At 53.1% G+C, this 21,373-nt stretch overlaps 1 protein-coding gene across 1 annotated transcript; it reads left to right on the top strand.

Annotated features, from left to right (window-relative positions):
- The first annotated feature begins 14,469 nt into the window (after positions 1–14,469).
- Positions 14,470–16,116, top strand: GPR87 (G protein-coupled receptor 87). The gene is made up of 2 exons (XM_066326421.1): positions 14,470–14,503; positions 15,022–16,116. The coding sequence occupies exons 1-2, from the start codon at positions 14,470–14,472 to the stop codon at positions 16,050–16,052; spliced, it is 1,065 nt and encodes a 354-aa protein (XP_066182518.1). The 3' UTR covers positions 16,053–16,116.
- Positions 16,117–21,373: the final 5,257 nt, after the last annotated feature.

Below are 21,373 nucleotides of genomic sequence, written 5' to 3'. Positions count from 1 at the left end.
CATGTTACACGCCTTCCACCACTGTAACACCCTTCCTGACTGGAAACTGCACTCATCTCCAACCAGCTCTCAATTGGTTCTGAATTTCCCTATAAATCAGTGTTATCTCAGCCATCATCTATCTCTTAGATGAAATGCTGTTGCATGAAAGGCTCTCCCCACACACAAACACCGTTAACAGGATTAACTTTGCTCCTTTAGGAGAAGCAAGTAGAATAAACTTTTAGCTGCTGAAATAGTCAGCATTTCAGTAAGTGCTGAGAGGAACAGCAAGACTGGAAAGGACAGGAACAGGAGACTGGAAACGTTCCCCTCAATCTGCTGGCACAGAGTGACAATGAACAGAGGGGCCTGGGCCAAGCAGTGGGAGAAGAGGGTCTGTAAAGCAGTTGTGACTTTCACAAAGGAGGTGCCCACTGAAATCTGTGCTCCCAAATCTCACACAGAGCGGGGAGGAATTCAGGGCTCAGCTCTCCATCTCAGCCCTCCCTCTTCCTCTGAGTCACACAGGTGCCAAGGGCTCCCAGCACTGCCTCCAGCTCTGGATTTACAGAGCAGGGTGGCAGTGAGAAACTATGAGGATGCTGAAGAACAGAAATTCACTTTATTTTCTGGTTTCTGCTTGTGATCAAGGCTCATCCAAGGCTGTGCACACACACTGGCAGCTCACACAGCTCAGTGCTGGGAGCCTGTGTTAGGGTGGGTGTAACCACAAAATGGGATGAGTTGGTCCTTAAATAAAGGGTGTGCCAAAGGTTTCTGAGGAGTCTTACTCATCTGTTTTTCAGCTGTAGGTAGGTAAAAGGGAGCAAAAGCGACCAAACTCTGTAGCAAAGAAGTGAAGGTGACTGCAAGGACAGAACACCTGCTTGATCCACTTGGGGGAAAAAAGTCCCTGAATTCTAGAACTTGGGATTTTGCACATTTTTTCTACAAAGTTCTAGATCACTGCTTCCAGAGGGAGTAAACATCACAGCAGTTAAAAAGCCTCCAAGTTCGGGTCTCTGTGTTTTAAGGCTCACAGAACAGCCCAGTCAGTATCTTGTTCAGCACGGATCACACAGAGCCGTGTTTGGGGCTCCTTTAGGAGGAGCAAATAGAATAAACTCTTGCTGCCAGATCTCCCCTGGCAGGAGTCCAGGGAGCAGGCAGGGAGCTCAGCAGTGTGCCCTGCACCTCCTCTGCTGGGCTCCCACCTTCCTCCAGGGCAGCCAAGGCATTCATGGAAGTCACCAGAGTTTGCCAGCGTGTTCAATGCAACAGTCACCTTTTTCCCAAACCGAGAAGGTGCTGGCAGTGCCCTGAGCAAACCCTCACTGTCCCCTGAGCCAGCAGGACAGCAAAGAGCATTCCCAGCTCCGCTGTGCCCACTGCTGCTCATCCTCACACCCTGAGGCAGCAGCAGGGCTCTCCCTTCCCACAGACAAATGTTCCCTTCGTGGCTTGTCCTCAGCCCAGACAACCTGGGAACTGAAAAGTGCCACGAGGCTCTGAACCCACCTGCAGAAATGACCTGTCCCAGGCCCCCACGGGCCAGCTGCACACAGAAAGCACTGACACTTGTTCTAACCATCCCCACAGGTCATTGGGCTCCTGAAAAGGGAACTACAGGGCACTCAGCACGTGACTGTAATAGGAATTCACTCAATTCTGTACATAGAGGCTTGTAAGAATTTTTTTTTTTTTTTTTTTTTTTTTTTACTAGTATGGTAATTCCTGAGTGCTCAGAGCCAAACTGCTCTCCAGAGACATCCTGACCCTTGGCACAGCTCCACACATCCCCCATCCAGGCTCCCACAGCTCTGGGTACTCAGAAAACTCTCACAACTCACTGCACTGCTTCAGGTGATTAGAAATGCAAAGCAATGATTTGCATCCTGAGCAAGAGCTGGGCAGACAAGCCAAGCAGCCAAGGTGTGACCCACATGGTGGCCCCTGCACAGGGCCAGCAGGGCACAGGGGAGGCACCAGGGCAGAGCTGAGCCCGCAGACAGGAGCAGCCAGCCTGGATCTGCAGCTGCCCTGGCAGCGCACAGGGAGGAAATTGAGGACAGAGGGGGAAAGATTGGAGCTTTTAAAGGCAGTTCTTAATTGGCTACTTTCCTTCCTCCCCTGTTAGTGACAGGCACCACACGGTGACTGGAGAGATCCAGTCAGGAAAGGGGAAACTGTCAGATGTGCTCCTCCACATCTGCAGCTGTAACACTGCAGAGTCCTCCCCGTGCTGTAAGCTCTGGTCTTGCTGACCCTTTTCTGCTGAAAACACAGAAAGAGCCAGTGCTGTGCATTGCCCAGGTGATGAGTGTGCTTTAACATAACCCTGCAGTTCACATTGCTAAATATGGCAGTGAAGAGGTTTGAGAATGAAGCAATGCTGTAATTGTTGTAATAACGTTGTTTGGGCTCTTATGAAATCTGAGAGCTGCTCTCTAATCATCAGCACACAAAAAAGGGACATCCAGCCTGTAAATAAGGTGAACAATAGTTAAGTTACAGGTTACCTTCAGCTTTTCTTTCCATCAGTCCTTTGCATTTCTCCTGTGCTGTTTTGATGAGCTCCCCACGTTTCAGGGTTTCGTGTGTCAGCTCGTCCTGACCTGCTGCAGCCTGGGAGCAGCCAGCAACACATCTGCCTTGGAGCCTGCTCAGGGGTGCCAGGGCACTGGATTCTATCTCCTACTGGCACACCAAAAACCAGAGATTTGAAAGAAAAGTTAATGTGTCTTGCCCCATCCTGGTGCAGGTATTATGTATTATTTGATCACAACTAACACATCAGTTTTGGTGTGTAAACTCTGCTCCCAGAGTGCCAATCCCTGAACACTTGTGTCTCTGCAAGCAATTAAATTACATTTTTTTAAACATTTCGGTTGTCGCTTTCAACTTGATCCCTCTTTCCCCACAGCAGGTCCTGCTGCACTGGCCCTTAGCCCCCGGCCTGGGAGACCACCCGGGCACTGAGAGCAGCCAGCACTGGCAGTGCTGGAAAGCAGCAGCACAAATGCAGGCAACACGTGCTGCTGTGCCTGCCTGGGCTGCAGGGCTGAGAGCTGCAGGGGTGGCTGCATCCCCCGAGCCCAGCTGTGCCCCTGGAGCCCGGCCGTGCCCTGGGCAGGGCTGCAGGAGCTGTGCCCTGCCTCTGGAGCTCACTGCCTCGTGCAGGGGATTGCTCCAGGAGCGTACAAACCCCTATACACCCCCTGGGTTTTGTTCCCCTGTCCTCAACAGGTGGCTGCCAAAGCCTGGAGCACAAGGGACGGCCGAAAGAAGGGGAGGCTGGCACACACCATCCTACACGTGCAGGGCAAAGGCTCCAGCAGGGCTCCTCTCCCTGCCTGGAGGAAAAGCCTTCTCCCTCCTCAGGGGGTGCCGTGTGCCTGCAGCTGGGACCATCCCACAGGATACCAGCTCCTGGGATGGGTTTGGCAGCCTGTGACAGTAAAGCTGAGAGCACAGCAGGGTGAGCCCCTGCTCCTGCAGCTCCATCTGCATGGCCTTGCTTTGCCTTGCAAAAGCTGGGCTTCAAAGGGCAGCTGTGCCAGCAGCCTCCTGTGATCAGGGACTGTGCCTGCTGCAAGGGAGAGCTCCCGAGGCAGGAGGAGATTTTGCAGTCTGCCCACAAGCAGAAACAGGGGACTTAGCCCTAGATTCCCTGGGCAGAGGCCAGCAGAAGCTGCTCAGCCCTGCAGGGCAGCGGCTGGGTGCTGCTCTGCCTTGGCCCCTTGCAGCTGGCTCCTGTGCAGGGGGTGTCCAGCCTCAGCAGAGGGGCACCAGGGGCTCAGATAGCTGAGAAAAAAATATCTAAAATGTCTATGGAAAAGTCCAGGCGGGTTATGAAAATGGCCTTGGCCACCATTGCTCTCAGAGCACTGGGATTTTTTTTTTCTTTTCTCCTGAATTTTTACAAGAGAGGTGGGAATTTGCCTTTTCTTAAAGAAGACAGCAGAAAATGGAAAATTACCCACTTCATCCTCCACCGACATGAAGCAGAGTTTTGTCCCAACAGAGCAGTCCCGATATCTATGTCCCAATTTTATCCCAGGATTCTCTCAGTGCTCTAAAGGCACCGGAGTCTGATTGCAGACACAGGAACAGGCAGGAGCACTAAGGGCAGGGCTGTGGGAGGCAGGGGCTCAGCCAGTCCTGGGGAGCAGCACGGCAGGCGACAGGGACAGGGACACTCAGCTCCTTTAGCTGCAGCACCGAGTGACACACTTGGCCTTCTACTTTCATCCTCCACGTTCCTTGGAAGGAAGGACCTGTTCAAAGCACCACACTGAAGATAATCTAAACACAAGCAAATTAACAATTGAGAAGATAATGTTGATCAGCAGATATTTCCGTCTATCCAGCAGCAGAGTTTTCAGGCAGAGGTAGAATCCCCAGGGAGCGGGCGGCCCCCGAGCGGCCCGGGGGACACAGACAGAGACAGGGGCAGGACAGGACAGTGACCCGGGAGACACAGACAGGGGCAGGGCAGGACAGGACAGCCCGCACAGCCCCGAGTGACCCGGGAGACAGAGGCAGGGGCAGGGCAGGACAGCCCGCACAGTGACCCGGGAGACAGAGGCACAGACAGGCAGCACAGCCCGCACAGTGACCCAGGGGGCAGAGGCACAGCCCGCACAGTGACCCAGGGGGCAGAGGCACAGCCCGCACAGTGACCCAGAAGCACAGACACAGGCACAGGCAGCACAGCCCGCACAGCCCGCGGGCCCCGCACAGTGACCCAGAGGCAGGACAGAGGCAGGACAGAGGCCGGACAGAGGCAGGACAGCTCGCAGAGCCCGCACAGTGACCCAAAGGCAGGACAGAAGCACAGACAGAGGCACAGACAGAGGCAGCACAGCCCGCACAGCCCGCGGGCCCCGCACAGTGACCCGGGGGGCAGAGGCACAGGCACGGACAGAGGCAGGACAGCCCGCACAGTGACCCAGAGGCAGGACAGAGGCACGGACAGAGGCACGGACAGAGGCACGGACAGAGGCACGGACAGCCCGCACAGTGACCCAGAGGCAGGACAGAGGCAGGACAGAGGCAGGACAGAGGCAGGACAGAGGCAGGACAGAGGCAGGACAGAGGCAGGACAGCCCGCACAGTGACCCGGGAGACAGAGGCAGAGGCACAGACAGGCAGCACAGCCCGCACAGTGACCCAGGGGGCAGAGGCACAGCCCGCACAGTGACCCAGAAGCACAGACACAGGCACAGGCAGCCCTCACAGCCCGCGGGCCCCGCACAGTGACCCAGAGGCACAGACAGAGGCAGGACAGAGGCAGGACAGCCCGCACAGCCCGCACAGCCCGCGGGCCCCGCACAGTGACCCGGGGGGCAGAGGCACAGGCACGGACAGAGGCAGGACAGAGGCAGGACAGCCCGCACAGTGACCCAGAGGCAGGACAGAGGCAGGACAGAGGCACAGACAGAGGCAGGACAGCTCGCACAGCCCGCACAGCCCGCGGGCCCCGCACAGTGACACGGGGGGCAGAGGCACAGGCACAGATGGAGGCAGGACAGCCCGCACAGTGACCTAGAGGCAGGACAGAGGCAGGACAGCCCGCAGAGCCCGCACAGCCCGCGGGCCCCGCACAGTGACCCAGAGGCAGGACAGAGGCACAGACAGAGGCAGGACAGAGGCACAGACAGAGGCACAGACAGAGGCAGGACAGAGGCAGGACAGAGGCACAGACAGAGGCAGGACAGCCCGCAGAGCCCGCACAGCCCGCGGGCCCCGCAGCAGCGGCTGCTCCTCCCCGGCACCTCCCGCTGAATCACGGCTCCATCTCCCCGCAGCAGGAAGGGAGCGCAGCTCTCACCTTCCCTGGCAGGTGACTCATTCCCAGCAATGAGAAAGCCAGTTGCTCCACTTGCTCCTGGCCAGGGGAATTTTGGCTCTCGGATCGCGTATCACCAAAAAAAAGCCGTCGGAAGCCCAAAAGCCTTGCTGCCAGACATGGTTGGTCCAGCTGCCCTCTGCCAGGGGATTCTCTCCCGCCTGCTGTAGCTCCAGGATCGCTTTGGAGGCTCCGGGCGGCTCGGGATGCAGCTCCGAGAGCAGCGGGAGGCGGCGATGGTGGCAGGTAAGTGAGCTCCCACCGCCCCAAAAGCGTTCGAGAAGCCGTTCGGGGAATGTGCTTGCACTTTCTCACCCTTGGGTGAAAAAACGGGAATTAACAGCGAGTTGCTGGAAACCAGACTTGGAACTGTAAACTGAATGTCGGATCAAACCAAAGCGTGAAAAGTTCTCAATATAGCATGTCTTTACCAACTCTTAGTCACTCATACATGGTATTCATGGTGGCAAAAAAAGACCAGTTCCTACTAACCCTTCGTTCTAAGGTACAACTTAAAGTGCGGGTGGGTCCATTGTTTCAGTAACTCACCTCCTGACAGAGTTTAACTCATATAAAGTAAGATTTAGGACTGCAAGGTCTGAATTTGCTTTAAAAGGGTTTGTACTATGTCCCCTTTCACCTCGTTCGGTGCAGGAAAGCAAAGTTGAGCTCTCTTCACTATATGAACAGAATAGATGTTCTCTTCCTTCGTACTTCATTCAAGTCATGTTAAAACTTGTCAGGTTCACTGGAAAAACCACATAGCTCTGAATGAGCAGAGTAGATCTGATGAGTCCCACGGCTTGGGAAATATCTGAGGTGCTTGCAAAAGCTCTGTCTTTTAGGGGGAATTCATACTGAAGAGGTTCTTGGTTATGGAGCACTGGGAGAGGCAGTGCGATTCCAGGGCTTGTTAAAAATCACTGGTTTGTGCACTACGGGGCCTGCAGCCGCTCTCCTGTGTGCTCCACCTGCAAATGGCAGCACTTCACACTTCGTTCCATCTTTTTAAAGACTTCTGCAACCCTCTTTAGAAAGGGAAACCAGGAAACTCAGGCAACCTCTGAACGGGACACGGGGGACACAGGGGTCACCTGTCCCCACAGGTCCTGGCAGGGTGGCCAGCCTGAAGGGATTCAGATGGCTGGAGGGGACACGGGCACCAGGACAGTGCAGCAGGAGCAGCCAGACTGCTCCACACCAAAGCAGCTCCTCAGAGGCCACGGGCTCCTTCCCACCCCTGGGCCCAGAGCCCTGCATGAGACAGGCAGGAAGAGTGGCAGGGAATGCTCCTTCTCAATTCATGCCAGCCCCTTGCTCACCTTCACTAAGCTCCAAAAGAACCCCCTCCTCTTTGGTCCAGTGAGCACCAGAAGCAGCCAGACAAATCCCCTGTGGTCCAACTGTAGAGTTGAACTGGAGCTGTGCAATATTTATCAACAGTTTGGAGCTGAGTGGACACACACCTGACGCCTGAGCTCCAGCCCCTCCACAGGAGCCCAGGCTGCAGCAGACACCAACCCCAGGGCTGCCAGGAAAACTCTGGGGGAAGGAGGCGAGATTCATTCCTACATTCCAGCAGTCTTAATCCTTTCCAACATAAAAAATTACCACATCTTAAATAAATGAAAACATTGCACTGTCGATTATCAGAAGTTGGGTTTCCCCTTCTGACCAGCAATGAACCTCACAGAGGCCCTGCAGCAACCACTGCTGCTGGCTCTTCCTCAAGAAAATGTCAGTGGTACCAGAGGGACAACTCATGCCGAGCAGCATCAACTGTGCTCTGCTCAGCCTCTGACACCCCCAGTGCACAGCATGCACTGCCACTGAGACAGAGCCTGCAGCAGCAGGGCTGGGGGCTGCAGGAGGGGCAGCAGCTCTCACAGCTCGTGCCTGATGCCCTGCCCAGGGCCAGCAGCCTGCCCCATCCCAAGAGCCAGCAGGGAGCTCTCTGTGCTGTGTGTGAAAAACCAGTGTTTCACCAAGCTGGACTTCTCCCTAAAATCCCCAAGTCCTTTTCCTTCCTCTTTCAAGCAGTGGTGCTGCTGCAAGCAGCAAAGAGAGCCCTGTGTGGCAGCACAGAGAAACCAGCTGACACAGGCACTGCTTCTGTGATGTGGATTAGGATTGCATTCAAAAAAATCAATAGAAATTGCTTCAGCACAGAGGAAAACGCCTGAAAGTTAGGCTGGAATCACTGAAAGATTTAAATGGCATTGGTTACATGCATGTACCAGTAATTATTTTGATTTCCCAATATATTTTCCCACAGCGGCCCCTGAGGGATGTGATAGAGGCACAACAGACACAGGTCCAACAGATGGAGGTGCAATGCTACCAATTACACAGCTCTAGTCTTGTGTTTGTGCCCCAGACATCTTGATTCCTCTTAAAGTATCACTTTTTGAAATGTTTTACTTAATGTTTTTGGCTGCACAGTACAAATAATCAAACCTAAAAGCTGATTCTCTCAGTAGGAGTCTCTGACTCCAGCCTGGCCACCCCAGTTGTGGCTTTGCAGAGCTGCAGAGCGTGGTCCCCCCGTGGCACCAGTGACACGGCACGGGCACGTGGCATTGTCAGGGTGGCACCAAGGACCCACCTGCTCGGCTGCACAGGAGCTTTGGGGCCCTGACATGGTGTGTCCTTGGTGGGAGCCAAAGAAAGCCTCTCTGCAGGGCTGCCCAGCTCCCACTGCCAGCAGGTTTGTGCAGCCACGACCAACCAGCAGCATCTTCTAGACAGAAGCAAAGGAAACATTCCAGAGCTCCTTTCCTCCTTGCTAATTAGAGGCTGCCTTACTGAGAAAACATTCATTACCCCAGCTCGGCCAACCACTTGAGCTGTCTTTTTTTTTTAATTTCCCCCCAAAACCAGCCAGCAATTGCAAGCCAGCCTCTCTTGCACCAGGAGCAGCTGCCCAGGTGTGCTGGCAGTTCTCTCTCTCACCTTCTCACACAGAAAGCACTGCAGTCCACAGGAGCTGTGCAGCTGTACCTTGCCCTGACCCCCTGCCCCACCTTTCAGAGGTCCAGGGGGTGCTGGGCCCCTCTGAGCCCCTCCAGGAGCACAGCCCAGCACAAAGTGACCACTGAGGGCCCCTCCTGCCTTTGGCCATGGACAGTGCCTCTCTGGTCGTTAATGCAGCAGAGAACTGGGAAGCTCCAGCAGCATCACCGGGGAGCTACTGTGCTTGTGCAAAGAGAAAGGGGATTCATGCAGCTTTTTACTGCAAATAACCTTAAAACAGCCTTACTGCAACGATTAACAACAGTTACTACATCTTGCACACTCTGCACAGAAAATCCAGTTCAAAGTAGGTAAAAACATAATCCATGAACTTTTAGCAAGGAGCAGTCCAAGAGACAGAAAGAAGAAAGAACTTGATAGCTCAGGCAAGGTCTCATGTCAGCTATCTCACAGGGGACCATTAGAGTTCATAATAATTCACCTGAAATGAGAAAAAAAATAATGGCTACATTTGGACAAAATATTCCAGAAGTGCCTTTGAGAAAGTTAGATTTGTCCAAGGACTTTTCCTATTTCTTTTTAAAGTGCAAAAATCCTGTAATCCTGAGGGCATATTCCCCCCAAATGGGAATTTTGCATGCTAGATGGTATTACTGAATGCTTACCCCAGGGCTTTGCTGTCCCCAGTGCAACTGTACAACAAGTGAGAGGTGCAGAGGGGCTGTGAGGTTCCAGCTGCAGCACAGGTAAAGGTGGGCACACTCAGGGGTGGCCCTGGGGCACCCAGCCCGGGGCTGGGGACAGGGTGGCACTGAGGGACACTGAGGGACAGTGACCCTGTCACTGCCTGTGCGGGCTCCTGCAGGGGACTCCCGGGCTGGGGACTCTGGTGGGTGCCGGCAGCGTGTCCCCGCACGGAGCCCGGGCAGGGCTGCCCCGTGTGCGGCAGTGCCAGCCCCGTGTGCTACAGTGCCACGGGCCCGGGGGAGCTCCGGGAGAACTGCTCCGTATTGCAGAGCAGCGCAGGGCAGTGCCAGCCCCAGGGGGAGATCCAGGTGAGCCCGGTCCGTGCTGCAGAGCAGCGCAGGGCAGGGACAGGGTCCGGGGGAGATCCAGGTGAGCTCGGTCCGTGCTGCAGAGCAGCGGGCAGGGCAGGGACAGGGTCCAGGTGAGCCCGGTCCGTGCTGCAGACCAGCACAGGGCAGGGACAGGGTCCAGGGGAGATCCAGGTGAGCCCGGTCCGTGCTGCAGACCAGCGCAGGGCAGTGCCAGCCCCAGAGGGAGATCCAGGTGAGCTCGGTCCGTGCTGCAGAGCAGCACAGGGCAGGGACAGGGTCCAGGTGAGCTCGGTCCGTGCTGCAGAGCAGCGGGCAGGGCAGGGACAAGGTCCAGGGGAGATACAGGTGAACTCGGTCCGTGCTGCAGAGCAGCGCAGGGCAGGGACAGGGTCCAGGGGCTGCAGCCCAGGGCACAGGGCAGCCAGCAGCTCCCCCGGGGCAGGATGCTGCTCCGAGACACGTGAGAGGAGAGCCGGCCTGGAAACCAGGGGAAGCCCAAGGAGGAACCTGAAAATGCAGAGGAGGTTTTGTGCCAGATGCTGCAGCAGACGAGCAGCTTTCTAAGCAGATGCAGGTTCCTATTTCTGGCTAGGACGGAGAAGACAGGCACCATAACCCACAGCTGGGGACAGCTCCGCCCCGGTCCTCCCCAGGCAGCTCTCTGCCGTGTCCCTGCACCTGCAGCCAGCCCCTGCTGGTCCCCTGCCGGTCCGGGACAGGGGACACGGGGCACGGGGCTGCTGTCACTCTCCCCAGCTGACGGAGGGACCCCGGTCACAGGGCCTGGAACCTCACAGCCCCTCTGCACCTCTCACTTGTTGTACAGTTGCACTGGGGACAGCAAAGCCCTGGGGTAAGCATTCAATAATACCAACTAGCATCCAAAATTCCCATTTGGGGGGAATATGCCCTCAGGATTACAGGATTTTTGCACTTTAAAAAGAAATAGTAAAAGTCCTTGGACAAATCTAACTTCCTCAAAGGCACTTCTGGAATATTTTGTCCAAATGTAGCCACTTATTTTTTTCTCACTTCAGGTGAATTATTATGAACTCTAATGGTCCCCTGTGTGAGACAGATGACATGAGATGTTGCCTGAGCACTGCCCAGAGCCCGGGGGACCCCAGGAGCCCCCGCCGCAGCCAGGCAGGGCCAGCACCAGGAGGAGCTGCCTACAAACACACCTCAACCACCTCAGTGGGCAGAGCACAAGGCAGACAAGAAGGGCAACGCACCGATGTAGGCAGCAATTCAAACAGGAATTTCAGGTTATTCCACTGTGCATCACCAGCACATTAGCATATTCCTTCACCAAAAGGGAGAGGAGCATTTCTGACAGAAGCCTGCGAGGAAAGGTGGCAGTGCCCTGGCTGCTGGGGCCGGGCTGGTCGTGAGCAAGAGAAAACACCAAGATGAATAAAGGGACACAGCAGGGAAAACCAGAAGAGCCAGGCTTGCTCAGGGAGCCTGGGGCAGGAGCAGGCTCAGGGGACACGGGGTAGGCGTGGGGTGACACAGGGACCAGTGACTCAGGCTCCATGGCAGCAGCTCCACATGCCCTTACCCTTCACCAAAGGCTTTTCCCCTAAATCTTTACAAAGGACTCCGTGATTTGGCTCTGATGGGCAGCAGAAAAGAGCAGCATTGCAGCCAGCTGCAGCAGGTTTAACATCTGCCTGACGTGGCTGTTGCTGCATTAACCATGTCATGCATGTCTGCAAGAAGGCAGACATCAACGAGTTACGGGCTCAAATAAAAACCATTACTCAAGACTCTGCAGACCCATGACCTAGAATAGCTGGTCTAGGTCACAAAGAGAGTTTTCTAATTCTAAAAAGCTTTAATTAAGATAAAAAAAGAAGATTAGATTTGAGGATATACAATTTTTTTTAACAGGAAGGCAACTTAAAGAATTAGTCAGTAGAAAAACTCTGCAGTCATTCCCTATCCACCTGACACTGAAGGCTGCCATGCAGCCTGTTATTTCATTTCTTCTCTGAGGTTACATCAGTCATGCACAAAAACCAGTCTGTCCACATCAGCAGCAAGATATTATCTCATCAACCACGGACAAAGTACAGAAGCTACAAGAAGTAAAATGTATTCAAGTTTACAAAGCTGCCTGGATAAAGGAGCAGCTTCTAGTGCATCTTCAAAGCCTTCCAAGCAGAATATATTTGTATAGCAGACTGAGACGGCAGCTTAGGATGAAAATGGTGAGGAAAGAAAACTGGACAAGGACAGGAAAGCCTTCCCTGTTGAGTGTGAAAATACTGTATTCAGACAAGTAAAAAATCCACAGCCAGAGGACACAGTCAGTGAGCATTTACAAAACACCCTAAAATACTCTTTAAAGATAACACAGTCCTCATCTCCTGTTGCAATAAAACACATGAAAAAGAGTGAATTCTCCATATAAGAAATGTGTTCCTACTCCTGCAATACAGCAGGCTTTGTGAGAAACAGTGAAGCTACTGAGTACAGACAGCCCAGCTCTGCGCTTGATCACCTGCCCCAGCTCACCAATAATGAAGCCACACTGCTGCCAGTGCTCTGCCCACCACAGCCCCCTCAGCCTGACAGGCTTTGGTAGGAAACTCTGCAAACACCTTTGGACTGCTGAGCCTGAGCAGGACCATGGCTGTGCATCCATCCCACCTTCCATCAGAACCAGCCCTGTGCATCCATCCCACCTTCCATCAGAGCCAGCTCCTGCAGCAGGACCAGCCCTGTGCACCCATCAGAGCCAGCCCTGTGCATCCATCCCACCTTCCATCAGAGCCAGCTCCTACAGCAGGTCCAGCCCTGTGCATCCCACCTTCACACCAGCACTGCCCTGCAGCTCTGCACAGACCTATCTGGTGAAGCCTTTAAATCTTTGAGCTGCAGCAGCACCAGGAGAGCCTTTGGAGGACAAGCAGCCCCAGGTGCTGCCCCTCTCCCCCGCCCTGCAGGCTCCAGAGCCTGTGCTGAGCTCAGGTGTGCTGGCAGCTGCCACAGCTTACACTGCTGAAGAATTTGCTGCTTTCTTTTTCCAGCCACCCTCTGTTGAGATCGTTTTGGAGCACATTTGGACATTCAAACCACCAGGAACAAGAGGACACAGAGATGCCCATGCAGAGGCTCAGTCCTAGGTGGCCCACCCAGCAGCACCCAGCTCCCAGGATGGATTCCCGTGGCCTGGATGTCCCTGGGCACTCCGAGGGTGCTCACACCTTCCCTGGCCAGGGCACACACGTGCAGGGCTCCACCCCGGCCACTGCCCCGGGCAGAGCTCAGCAGGGCTCTGAGGGCTCAGGACAAGCTGGGCTTTGCAGGTTCCAGCAGCAGAGGTGTGCAGTGCACAGCCCCACACGGATCCTCCCCGGCCCCACCGAGTCCTGCAGCACCTCCAGCGCACAGGGAGGCACCTCTGGCTCTGCCTGGATCCCACATCCAGTACCTCACTGCACGGAGGGCTCCAGAGCACTTCCCTGAGCAGCCTGAGAACACGGAGTTTTCCAGGGGCCAGGAATTATGCAGACTTGAAAGAAACTCAGAAAAGCAGGGAAATAAGTGCCTTATTTACATAAGGAGTTAGATATGCATCTTCTCATAAAATCACGTAGTCTTTTGATCTTTGCCTCCTGGGCAGAAAAGAGAGCTGCAGATCCTCAACAACAGCAAAACATGAGGGATTACTGCTGCTCAGACCCACAGAAAACAGTACACCCACAACAGCCCTGACAGTCCTGAGCAAACTGTGCCAGCAGAGAGTCCAGACAGATAAAAAGGTTAAAATTTCCAAATTAAAGATTTTACCGATGCTTTCACATACCATTACTTGCTTTGGTGCCATCTAGTGCCACTCCACACAGTTCCCACACGGGGAGGAACAGGTTCTGATCTGCAAAAGGGCTGCAGGAATTCCCTCCTCTCTTCATTCCCATGAGAGCAGTCAGGTCTAGTGGAACTGGTGAGATCTGAACCATTTTGCCAGTTTTCCCATCAAAAACCGTAAGCAAAAAATGAATCCGGGGAAAGTTACTGCATTTTTATACTGATAGAGGAAAGAACAAATTGGAGCACAGCCTTACAAAATGGCATTGGCAAAATCCCTTTGAACAATGTCAAACGTGGTGATGCCATCATGGCATAAATGAGTTTCTGCAGGTTTCAGTGTTCCTTGTGTGCCAGTTTCTATCAGAAAGGGACAGGAGCTTGTCATTTTCATTCCAGTTTGGGGGGTACACTATGGAGTTATACACACATATCTCGTAATTACTGATGACACTTCTTTACTTCAGGAAGTGAGTGATGATTTAAAATACAAATCCACTCACTGTCATCCATCACTGAAATGAGCAAGAAGAGGGCAATAAAGCCCTGAGAGCAGCCCCCAGCCCTCAGCCACCTCAGCCAGGCCTTGACTGGGAATTCCAGAGGGAGCTCCCTTCACCGAGCTCCTCTCCGTGCAGGGGACAAGAAGGTGGGCTTTTCTATTTTGCTTTGGTTTTAAGTTGCATTTCTTTTCCCCAGAACATCATCCTGGCACATCCCAGACCCACAGCTGCCAGCGGGACTCCTGAAGAGCATTTCAGCTGGAAACCCACAGCAACGCAAAGGATGGGGTACAATTTGTCCTATGGAAAGCTGCCAGGTAAAATGACAATGGAGATGCAAGTGACTGATCAGTGTTTATTTCGTTACTGTCGGTTCCTACCAGCAGTTGAAAGAAATCAGTCCTTGCAGCAGGGGCTGTGTGGGCACTGCCCCACGGCCAGCCTGGCCTTCCTCACCAGCCAAGGTCAGAGCAGAAACAACAGGAAACAAACTGTCCTGTCATTTTACCGCAGAGTTTATAAGTTTTTCACAAACATTTACATATGAAATCTTAAAATCCCCCAGAGACTGTGATTTTTTAAATAGGTTTGAGTAAACTAAGTTTAAATGAGCGTTTTGATAGGCCTGAGGGGCCTCTCCAGAGCCCTGTCCCATGACAAACATCTCGGCTCACAAGTCACATTCTGTCAGCAGAGCCAAGAGCTGACAACCTGCAGCTCTGATTTATGGCTCCCCCGACAGCCTCAGACTGCCCAGGGAGGGGACAGCTCTCAGCTGGCCCCAGCTGCAGAACACCTGAAAGCTTTAACCCGTCGTTCTCCCTCATTCCCACAGAGAATCACCTCAGCCCAGACAACAGCAGCTCTGCCAACGCCAGCTCCCCCTGGCACACGACCCGTGACGAGTTCACCACCATCGTCCTGCCCGTGCTCTACCTCCTCATCTTCCTGGCCAGCCTCCTGCTCAACGGCCTGGCCGTGTGGATCTTCTTCCACATCAGGAACAAGACCAGCTTCATCTTTTACCTCAAGAACATCGTGGTGGCGGACCTGCTGATGACGCTGACCTTCCCCTTCAAGATCATCCAGGACTCTCGGCTGGGCCCGTGGCACTTCAACTCCTTCCTGTGCCGCTACAGCGCCGTGCTGTTCTACGCCAACATGTACACCACCATCGTCTTCCTGGGCCTCATCAGCATCGACCGCTACCTCAAGGTGGTGAAGCCCTTCGGGGACTCCAGGATGTACAGCATCACCTTCACCAAGGCGCTGTCGGCCGGCGTCTGGGTGGTGATGGCCTTCCTGGCGCTGCCCAACCTCATCCTCACCAACGCCTACCCCACCCGGAGGAACGTGGACGACTGCCTCAAGCTGAAGTCTCCCCTGGGCGTCAAGTGGCACTCGGCCGTGGTCTACATCAACACCTGCATGTTCGTGGTGGTGCTGGTGGTGCTGATAGGGTGCTACATCGCCATCTCCAGGTACATCTATAAATCCAGCAAGCAGTTCATCAGCTCGTCCAGCCGCAAGAGGAAGCACAACCAGAGCATACGGGTCGTCGTGGCCGTGTTCTTCACCTGCTTCCTGCCCTACCATTTGTGCCGAATACCCTTTACTTTTAGTCACCTGGACAGAATTTTAGATGACTCTGCACATAAAATCCTATATTACTGTAAGGAAATGACGCTGTTCCTGTCCGCGTGCAACGTCTGTCTGGATCCCATCATTTACTTTTTCATGTGTCGATCATTCTCACGGAGGCTCTTCAGGAAATCCAACATGAGAACCAGGAGTGAGAGCATCAGGTCCCTGCAGAGCGTCAGGAGGTCGGAGGTCCGCATCTACCACGAGTACACTGACGTCTGAGGGCACCCACAGAGACTCTGCTGCCCTGGGAGAGCGCTTGTATATGGTGTAAATAAAATGTCTCGTGAAGTACCTGACCACGGAAGCCCCTTAAGGGACGTACAGACGCACTCAGCTTTCCTGTGTCAGCTCCCCAGTCCCCCCCAGATTCCATCCCCTCAGGGAACAGGCTCACTCCGTGGGGCTTGGGGGCTGTTTTGGCGGGTTGGCTGGTTGGTTTAACCAGCACAAGGCTGCTTTAGGTGAGGGGACAGCCCTGAGCTCAGGAGTCAGGGTGGCTTCCCTGGCCTGGGGCAGGATCCAGGGTGAGGAATCAGCTCCCCAGGCTCCGGGGGATGGCAGCAGCTGAAGGGCAGGGCAGGAGGTGTCACAGGCCCCCTGGGGACCCTCAGTGTGCCCGGGGCAGCTCAGGGCTCTGGGGACACAGGGCTCTGTGCCACCAGCCCGAGTGCCCCGTGTCCCTGACGGCGCTTTGGGGCCAGCAGCACATCTCACCCGGTGTCTGCGCTGGGTCCTCCCCACCCTGTCGTGTTCACGTGGATCACTGGGGTCCAAATCAGATTTGTTTAGAGCAAAAACTGCTCGAACAGAAACTAACCCAGTGATAAAGGCAGTCTGTGCTCACAGCCAGCCCGGGATGCAGTGCAGCTGCACGAGCAGGAGATGGCAACAGTCCACAGATTGCTGCCTCACACACAGAAGGACTTCCTTTTTAAATTTAAAAAACCCCAAAAAATTAAAAAAGAAAAATAAAAAAAGGGGGGGGGGGGGGGGGGGAGTTTGACAAGAGAATCCTGAAAGTGCAGCACTCAAATAACAAGGTTAAGTTCTTCATGAGAACATCTTTCTTAAAATTTTCCACCCAAAGATGAGTTTCTTTCTTTTATTTATTTTTTAACACTATTGCTTTAGGTTTAGATTTTGGTTTATGCATAATTAAGAATTTGAAATGTAAGTATGATAATATTTGGATTAATGCCAGTATTATGAAACCACTTACATGATCAGGGAAATGAAGACGAAATAGTTTGGGTATTTATCCTACTTTAAATAAAAATATTTTAAATAGCAAAAATACCACAGATAAACCCTGTTTCCCAATCAACTCTGTAGAAAACTGTTCACACACACCAGAGGAGTTCTGGGACCAAATCTGCCATCTTGCACCCTATGCACTCCATGAACACACAAAACCAAACCATATTAAGAGAACAATTTTGAGGACTGGGTTGCATTGCCTAAATTCTCCCAAGCACCAGATTAAATGGAATGATAGTATTCAGGACTGGGAGATCAGTTCTGTGTGCAGACATTCCTAACCAAAGTCTGTCCTCTTGAAGGTCTAATGTGGTTAAAGCAAATCAAGACTGGCTGCTTCTGGTCTCCCTTTTACAAGTGTAAATCACCAAGGGTTCAGGGCTTGTTAAACTGTGTTAAATCCACAGTGACCTTTTCCCAGGTGGATGGTGGACATCCCCCACAGCCCAGCAAAGCCCCAAGAGCCACTTGAGGGGCAATTTCCCTGCTGGTGCCCAGCCAAGGGCACCAAAGGCAGGTGAGGAGGCAGCAGGGCAGGCTGTGGCCCTGGCACAGGTGGAGCTGCAGGTGCAGGGCAGGGCTGGCTGCACCACGACCAGGTGAGCTCCTGCCTCCCTCAGGGTGGTGCACACATACACCTTTCCCACTCCCCTCGTGTTTTTACCTAAAGGATGGATTTTCGTGGTGTTTCCTCCCAGGAGAGACACTGCAGCTGATCCCCCATGAGAGCTTCCCACCGAAAACTCTGTCACCCAGAGCAGCCACTCCCAGGTGTTGGGAGGATGCCCCTCAAAGCTCAGCCTGGAGAACTGTGCCCCCTTTCCAGGGGCCAAAGGGGTAAAGCAGGCAGGAGTTTCTGGGAAGTGTCCCAGGAGTGGGATATCCATATGAAATCTGGGGACAGGGTGTGTCTGTGATAATCCTGGTCACTGCTTTGTGCACACACTCACAGACATGACAGCTCTTTGAAGATGCTGTTTGGGAAGTATTTTCCCAGGGCTAAAAATGGATCATACAACAATATCCCAATCCCCAAATACCAGAAAACTATATATAATTTATCCAGATTTGATGTGGAATTTTGGTCTCTAAAAGTTCATCTTGAAAGAAAAAGCTACAAGGAAATCATATGGAAAGTCTCAGGCCCTGACCTATTGCTGCCCTTTCACCTCTGAGTGAAACTCGTGGGTACAAACTGTGACTGTGCAGTCCCAGAGTCTCATTTCTAAGAGGATACACAGTTTTCGGGGTGGAAGTACAACAGCAGACCTGACCCAAGAATACAAGAAACAATTCCTGAACAATTAAACAATTCATTGACATTTGGGATTTTTTTAGATTCAGGAATATTTGCATTGCAGCATTTGTAACTCAAATATAATTACATTATAGTGATGGAATAGCCAAAGCAGAGCTCTCCAGGGTGTTACTGTGGGAGAAATGGGAACTGACCCTGTCCTCAGAGCCAGCTCCAGACCACTGCTGGTGCAGGACTTCTGTCCTTACATTGGTTTTACACTCTCCTTCTGTGGTTTCTCCAGTAATGACCTTTCCTGTGACTTGCCCCCAGTGCAGCTTCACAGGAAACCTAAAAAAGGAAACTGAACTCACCCAAATTTCTAACAATCTGTCCTTGCATTGGCACCCACCAGCCACTGGAGATGGATTAAGCAGTGGGAAAGCACTGAGGAGCAGAGGGACAGGCTCACCCAGCTCTGTGTCAGGGTTGGAAGCACGAAACAGTGAAGAAAATGCAAAACTCCAGCTGCAATGGAGCCCCTGGTGCAGACACCAAAGGGATGGAGGTGTTGTGGTCTGTGCTAACCAGAAATTCTCTGTACACCAGGTCCAGCCCCTGCCCGTACGTGTGCTCTGTAAAACACACCCAACAAAAGTGCCACCCACAGAACTTTGCACATCAGTGGTCACTGAGGTATAAAAGGCACCCCAATTTTGCATACAGCTGGGGGATGAGAATTCAACACAGAATTGCAGGGACAGGTCGATGGGTTTGCCCTCCTCACCCTCCCCAGAGGAGACACGGTGAGTTTTCTGTCCTTGTCTATGCTGAGTGTTGGCACAGAAATTAGGCTGTGAGCAGGACATTTGTGAGCAGATATTAACCTTGTGAGCAGAAACAGTGGTGGGGTGGGGGAAAGGCAGTAGAGAAAAAGGTTAAAAACAAAAAAAGAGGGACAGGACTGGGGGAGGAGAGGAGAGGAGAGGAGAGGAGAGGAGAGGAGAGGAGAGGAGAGGAGAGGAGAGGAGAGGAGAGGAGAGGAGAGGAGAGGAGAGGAGAGGAGAGGAGAGGAGAGGAGAGGAGAGGAGAGGAGAGGAGAGGAGAGGAGAGGAGAGGAGAGGAGAGGAGAGGAGAGGAGAGGAGAGGAGAGGAGAGGAGAGGAGAGGAGAGGAGAGGAGAGGAGAGGAGAGGAGAGGAGAGGAGAGGAGAGGAGAGGAGAGGAGAGGAGAGGAGAGGAGAGGGAATTATTTGTGCAGTTTTTAAGGAGAGTTTATCTTGCATGCAAAAGGAAATCAATAGTTCCCCATGTCCTCGACAGGTTACAGATGTAGAATGTATGAGTCTGAAGTCAGAAATTGAGGTACTTTAAACACAACTGTCTTTTGAGAAAGAGACACAGGAGAAATTGCCAAAATTGATGGTCTTTGAAGTACAGATGTGCAACTAGAAAAACTGCTGTCTGGGGCTGAAACACAAGAGAACCATCTGCAGGAAAGCTTACTTTGACTAAGTAAGGAAAATTATTTCATCAAACCCCATATGAAGCATTTTCTAAGCCAGTGCAGCACCGTCCCCTCCCTCAGTGCCCCTCTCCTGCCACCCTGTAAGGCAAAACATCTGTGTGGGAGCAGCAGTGGTGCCACCTGAACATGGGCATGGGCTTGATGGGTGAGCTCCAGACAAATCCTTGTAAGGCCTCAGAAGGCTCCACGAGGATGTACTGACATCTACCCATCACCCAAACAAAACTGAGCAGAAAACATTTGCTGGCAGATTTGACAGGGTAAAAACCCAACCAGAAGTCCTGCAATACTTCAGTAATTAGCTGGCCTTCCGGGGGGATTATGCTAGTAAAATATTTGTCTTGTCCATCCTGCTTTTAACAATTCCCAGAGCTGGCCACTGATACCCAGTGATGGGCATGATTTCGTGCCCAGCAGGGCTGGGAGCAGCGGCAGCTCTGTCAGCAGGTGTGGAAAAGGCATAGGTAACACCCAGAGTCACAGACAGCCCTTCCACATGGCAATGGCTTGGGGCTGTAAGATCCTGCATTCAGAGCTGCAGCCAGGAGCCGTTAGCCCCATTCTGTCAGCAGAGACTGCAGAGCTCCAGCCCACCCTGCTCTGCTGTCACCAGCCACGGGAAGGACCAAACCCCCCAGTGTGTCACCAGACGTGCTGGGACACACCAGCAGTGTGCTCCCCTCTCTGGCTCTGGGACAGAAGTCCCTCAGCAGGATCATGCAAAAGGATTCCCTTCTTAGGCCCTGAGCTCAGACCAAGTGTTAACAGCTTCTCTAATTAGACAAGCAGCAGCAGGGAACTCTGGATTTTGAGGGAAGAAGTAGACTTGCATGGCTAAAGGTAAAATACATTATCAGTTTGTTCTTAAGCCACCTAAAGTGCAGGGCGTTCTAGTGCCCATGCTCACTGCCCACCTTCAAACCCTGCAGAAACAGCAGCCATATCTTGAGATCCTTAAACATTGGGTTTGGCTGGCTTTTTGGAAAAATACCCATGTTTGTATAACAGAGCAACCCTGGGTTTGCCCTGCTGGCCAAAGTCATTCCAACAGGGTGAAGCTGTACACAGAGCTCAGGCACCCCACCCTCCCTTTAAGCCCTTAATCCTCTGCCCTGGACAACTGCTTACTTCTCACTGCAAAGAATTATCTGTGCTGCAACATTTAATCCATCACAGACTGGCATCTTCCACTGGAAACTCTGCCCTGCCTCCTCTTTGGGCTTCCCATGCTCCTGTCCATCTCAGGGAGCCCACAACTTTTAAACCAAAGCCTGATCTGATTCCCTCCTCTCATCCCTGCTTCAGGAAATGGCCACAGGGTGCATGGAAAGAGGGGAAAAGCCTGGCTGAGGTGTCTCCTGGGGAGCACCTGAGAGGCCTCGTGTACTGTTGGTTCTGTTGGCCCACAGGGGAAGTCAAACTTGTCCTGAAACCAACACCCAAAGCCATCCATCAGCCCCGAGCCTGGGCTGACCACTGCAGCTTTGAGCTGAGTCTCAGGATCGAGAGAGGGGCGAGAG

This window comes from Sylvia atricapilla, chromosome 10 (genome assembly GCF_009819655.1).
Source record: "Sylvia atricapilla isolate bSylAtr1 chromosome 10, bSylAtr1.pri, whole genome shotgun sequence".
Classification (NCBI taxonomy): Eukaryota; Metazoa; Chordata; class Aves; order Passeriformes; family Sylviidae; genus Sylvia; species Sylvia atricapilla.
Note: the sequence above shows the minus strand (reverse complement) of the source record. Positions and strands in the feature narration are given on the sequence as shown.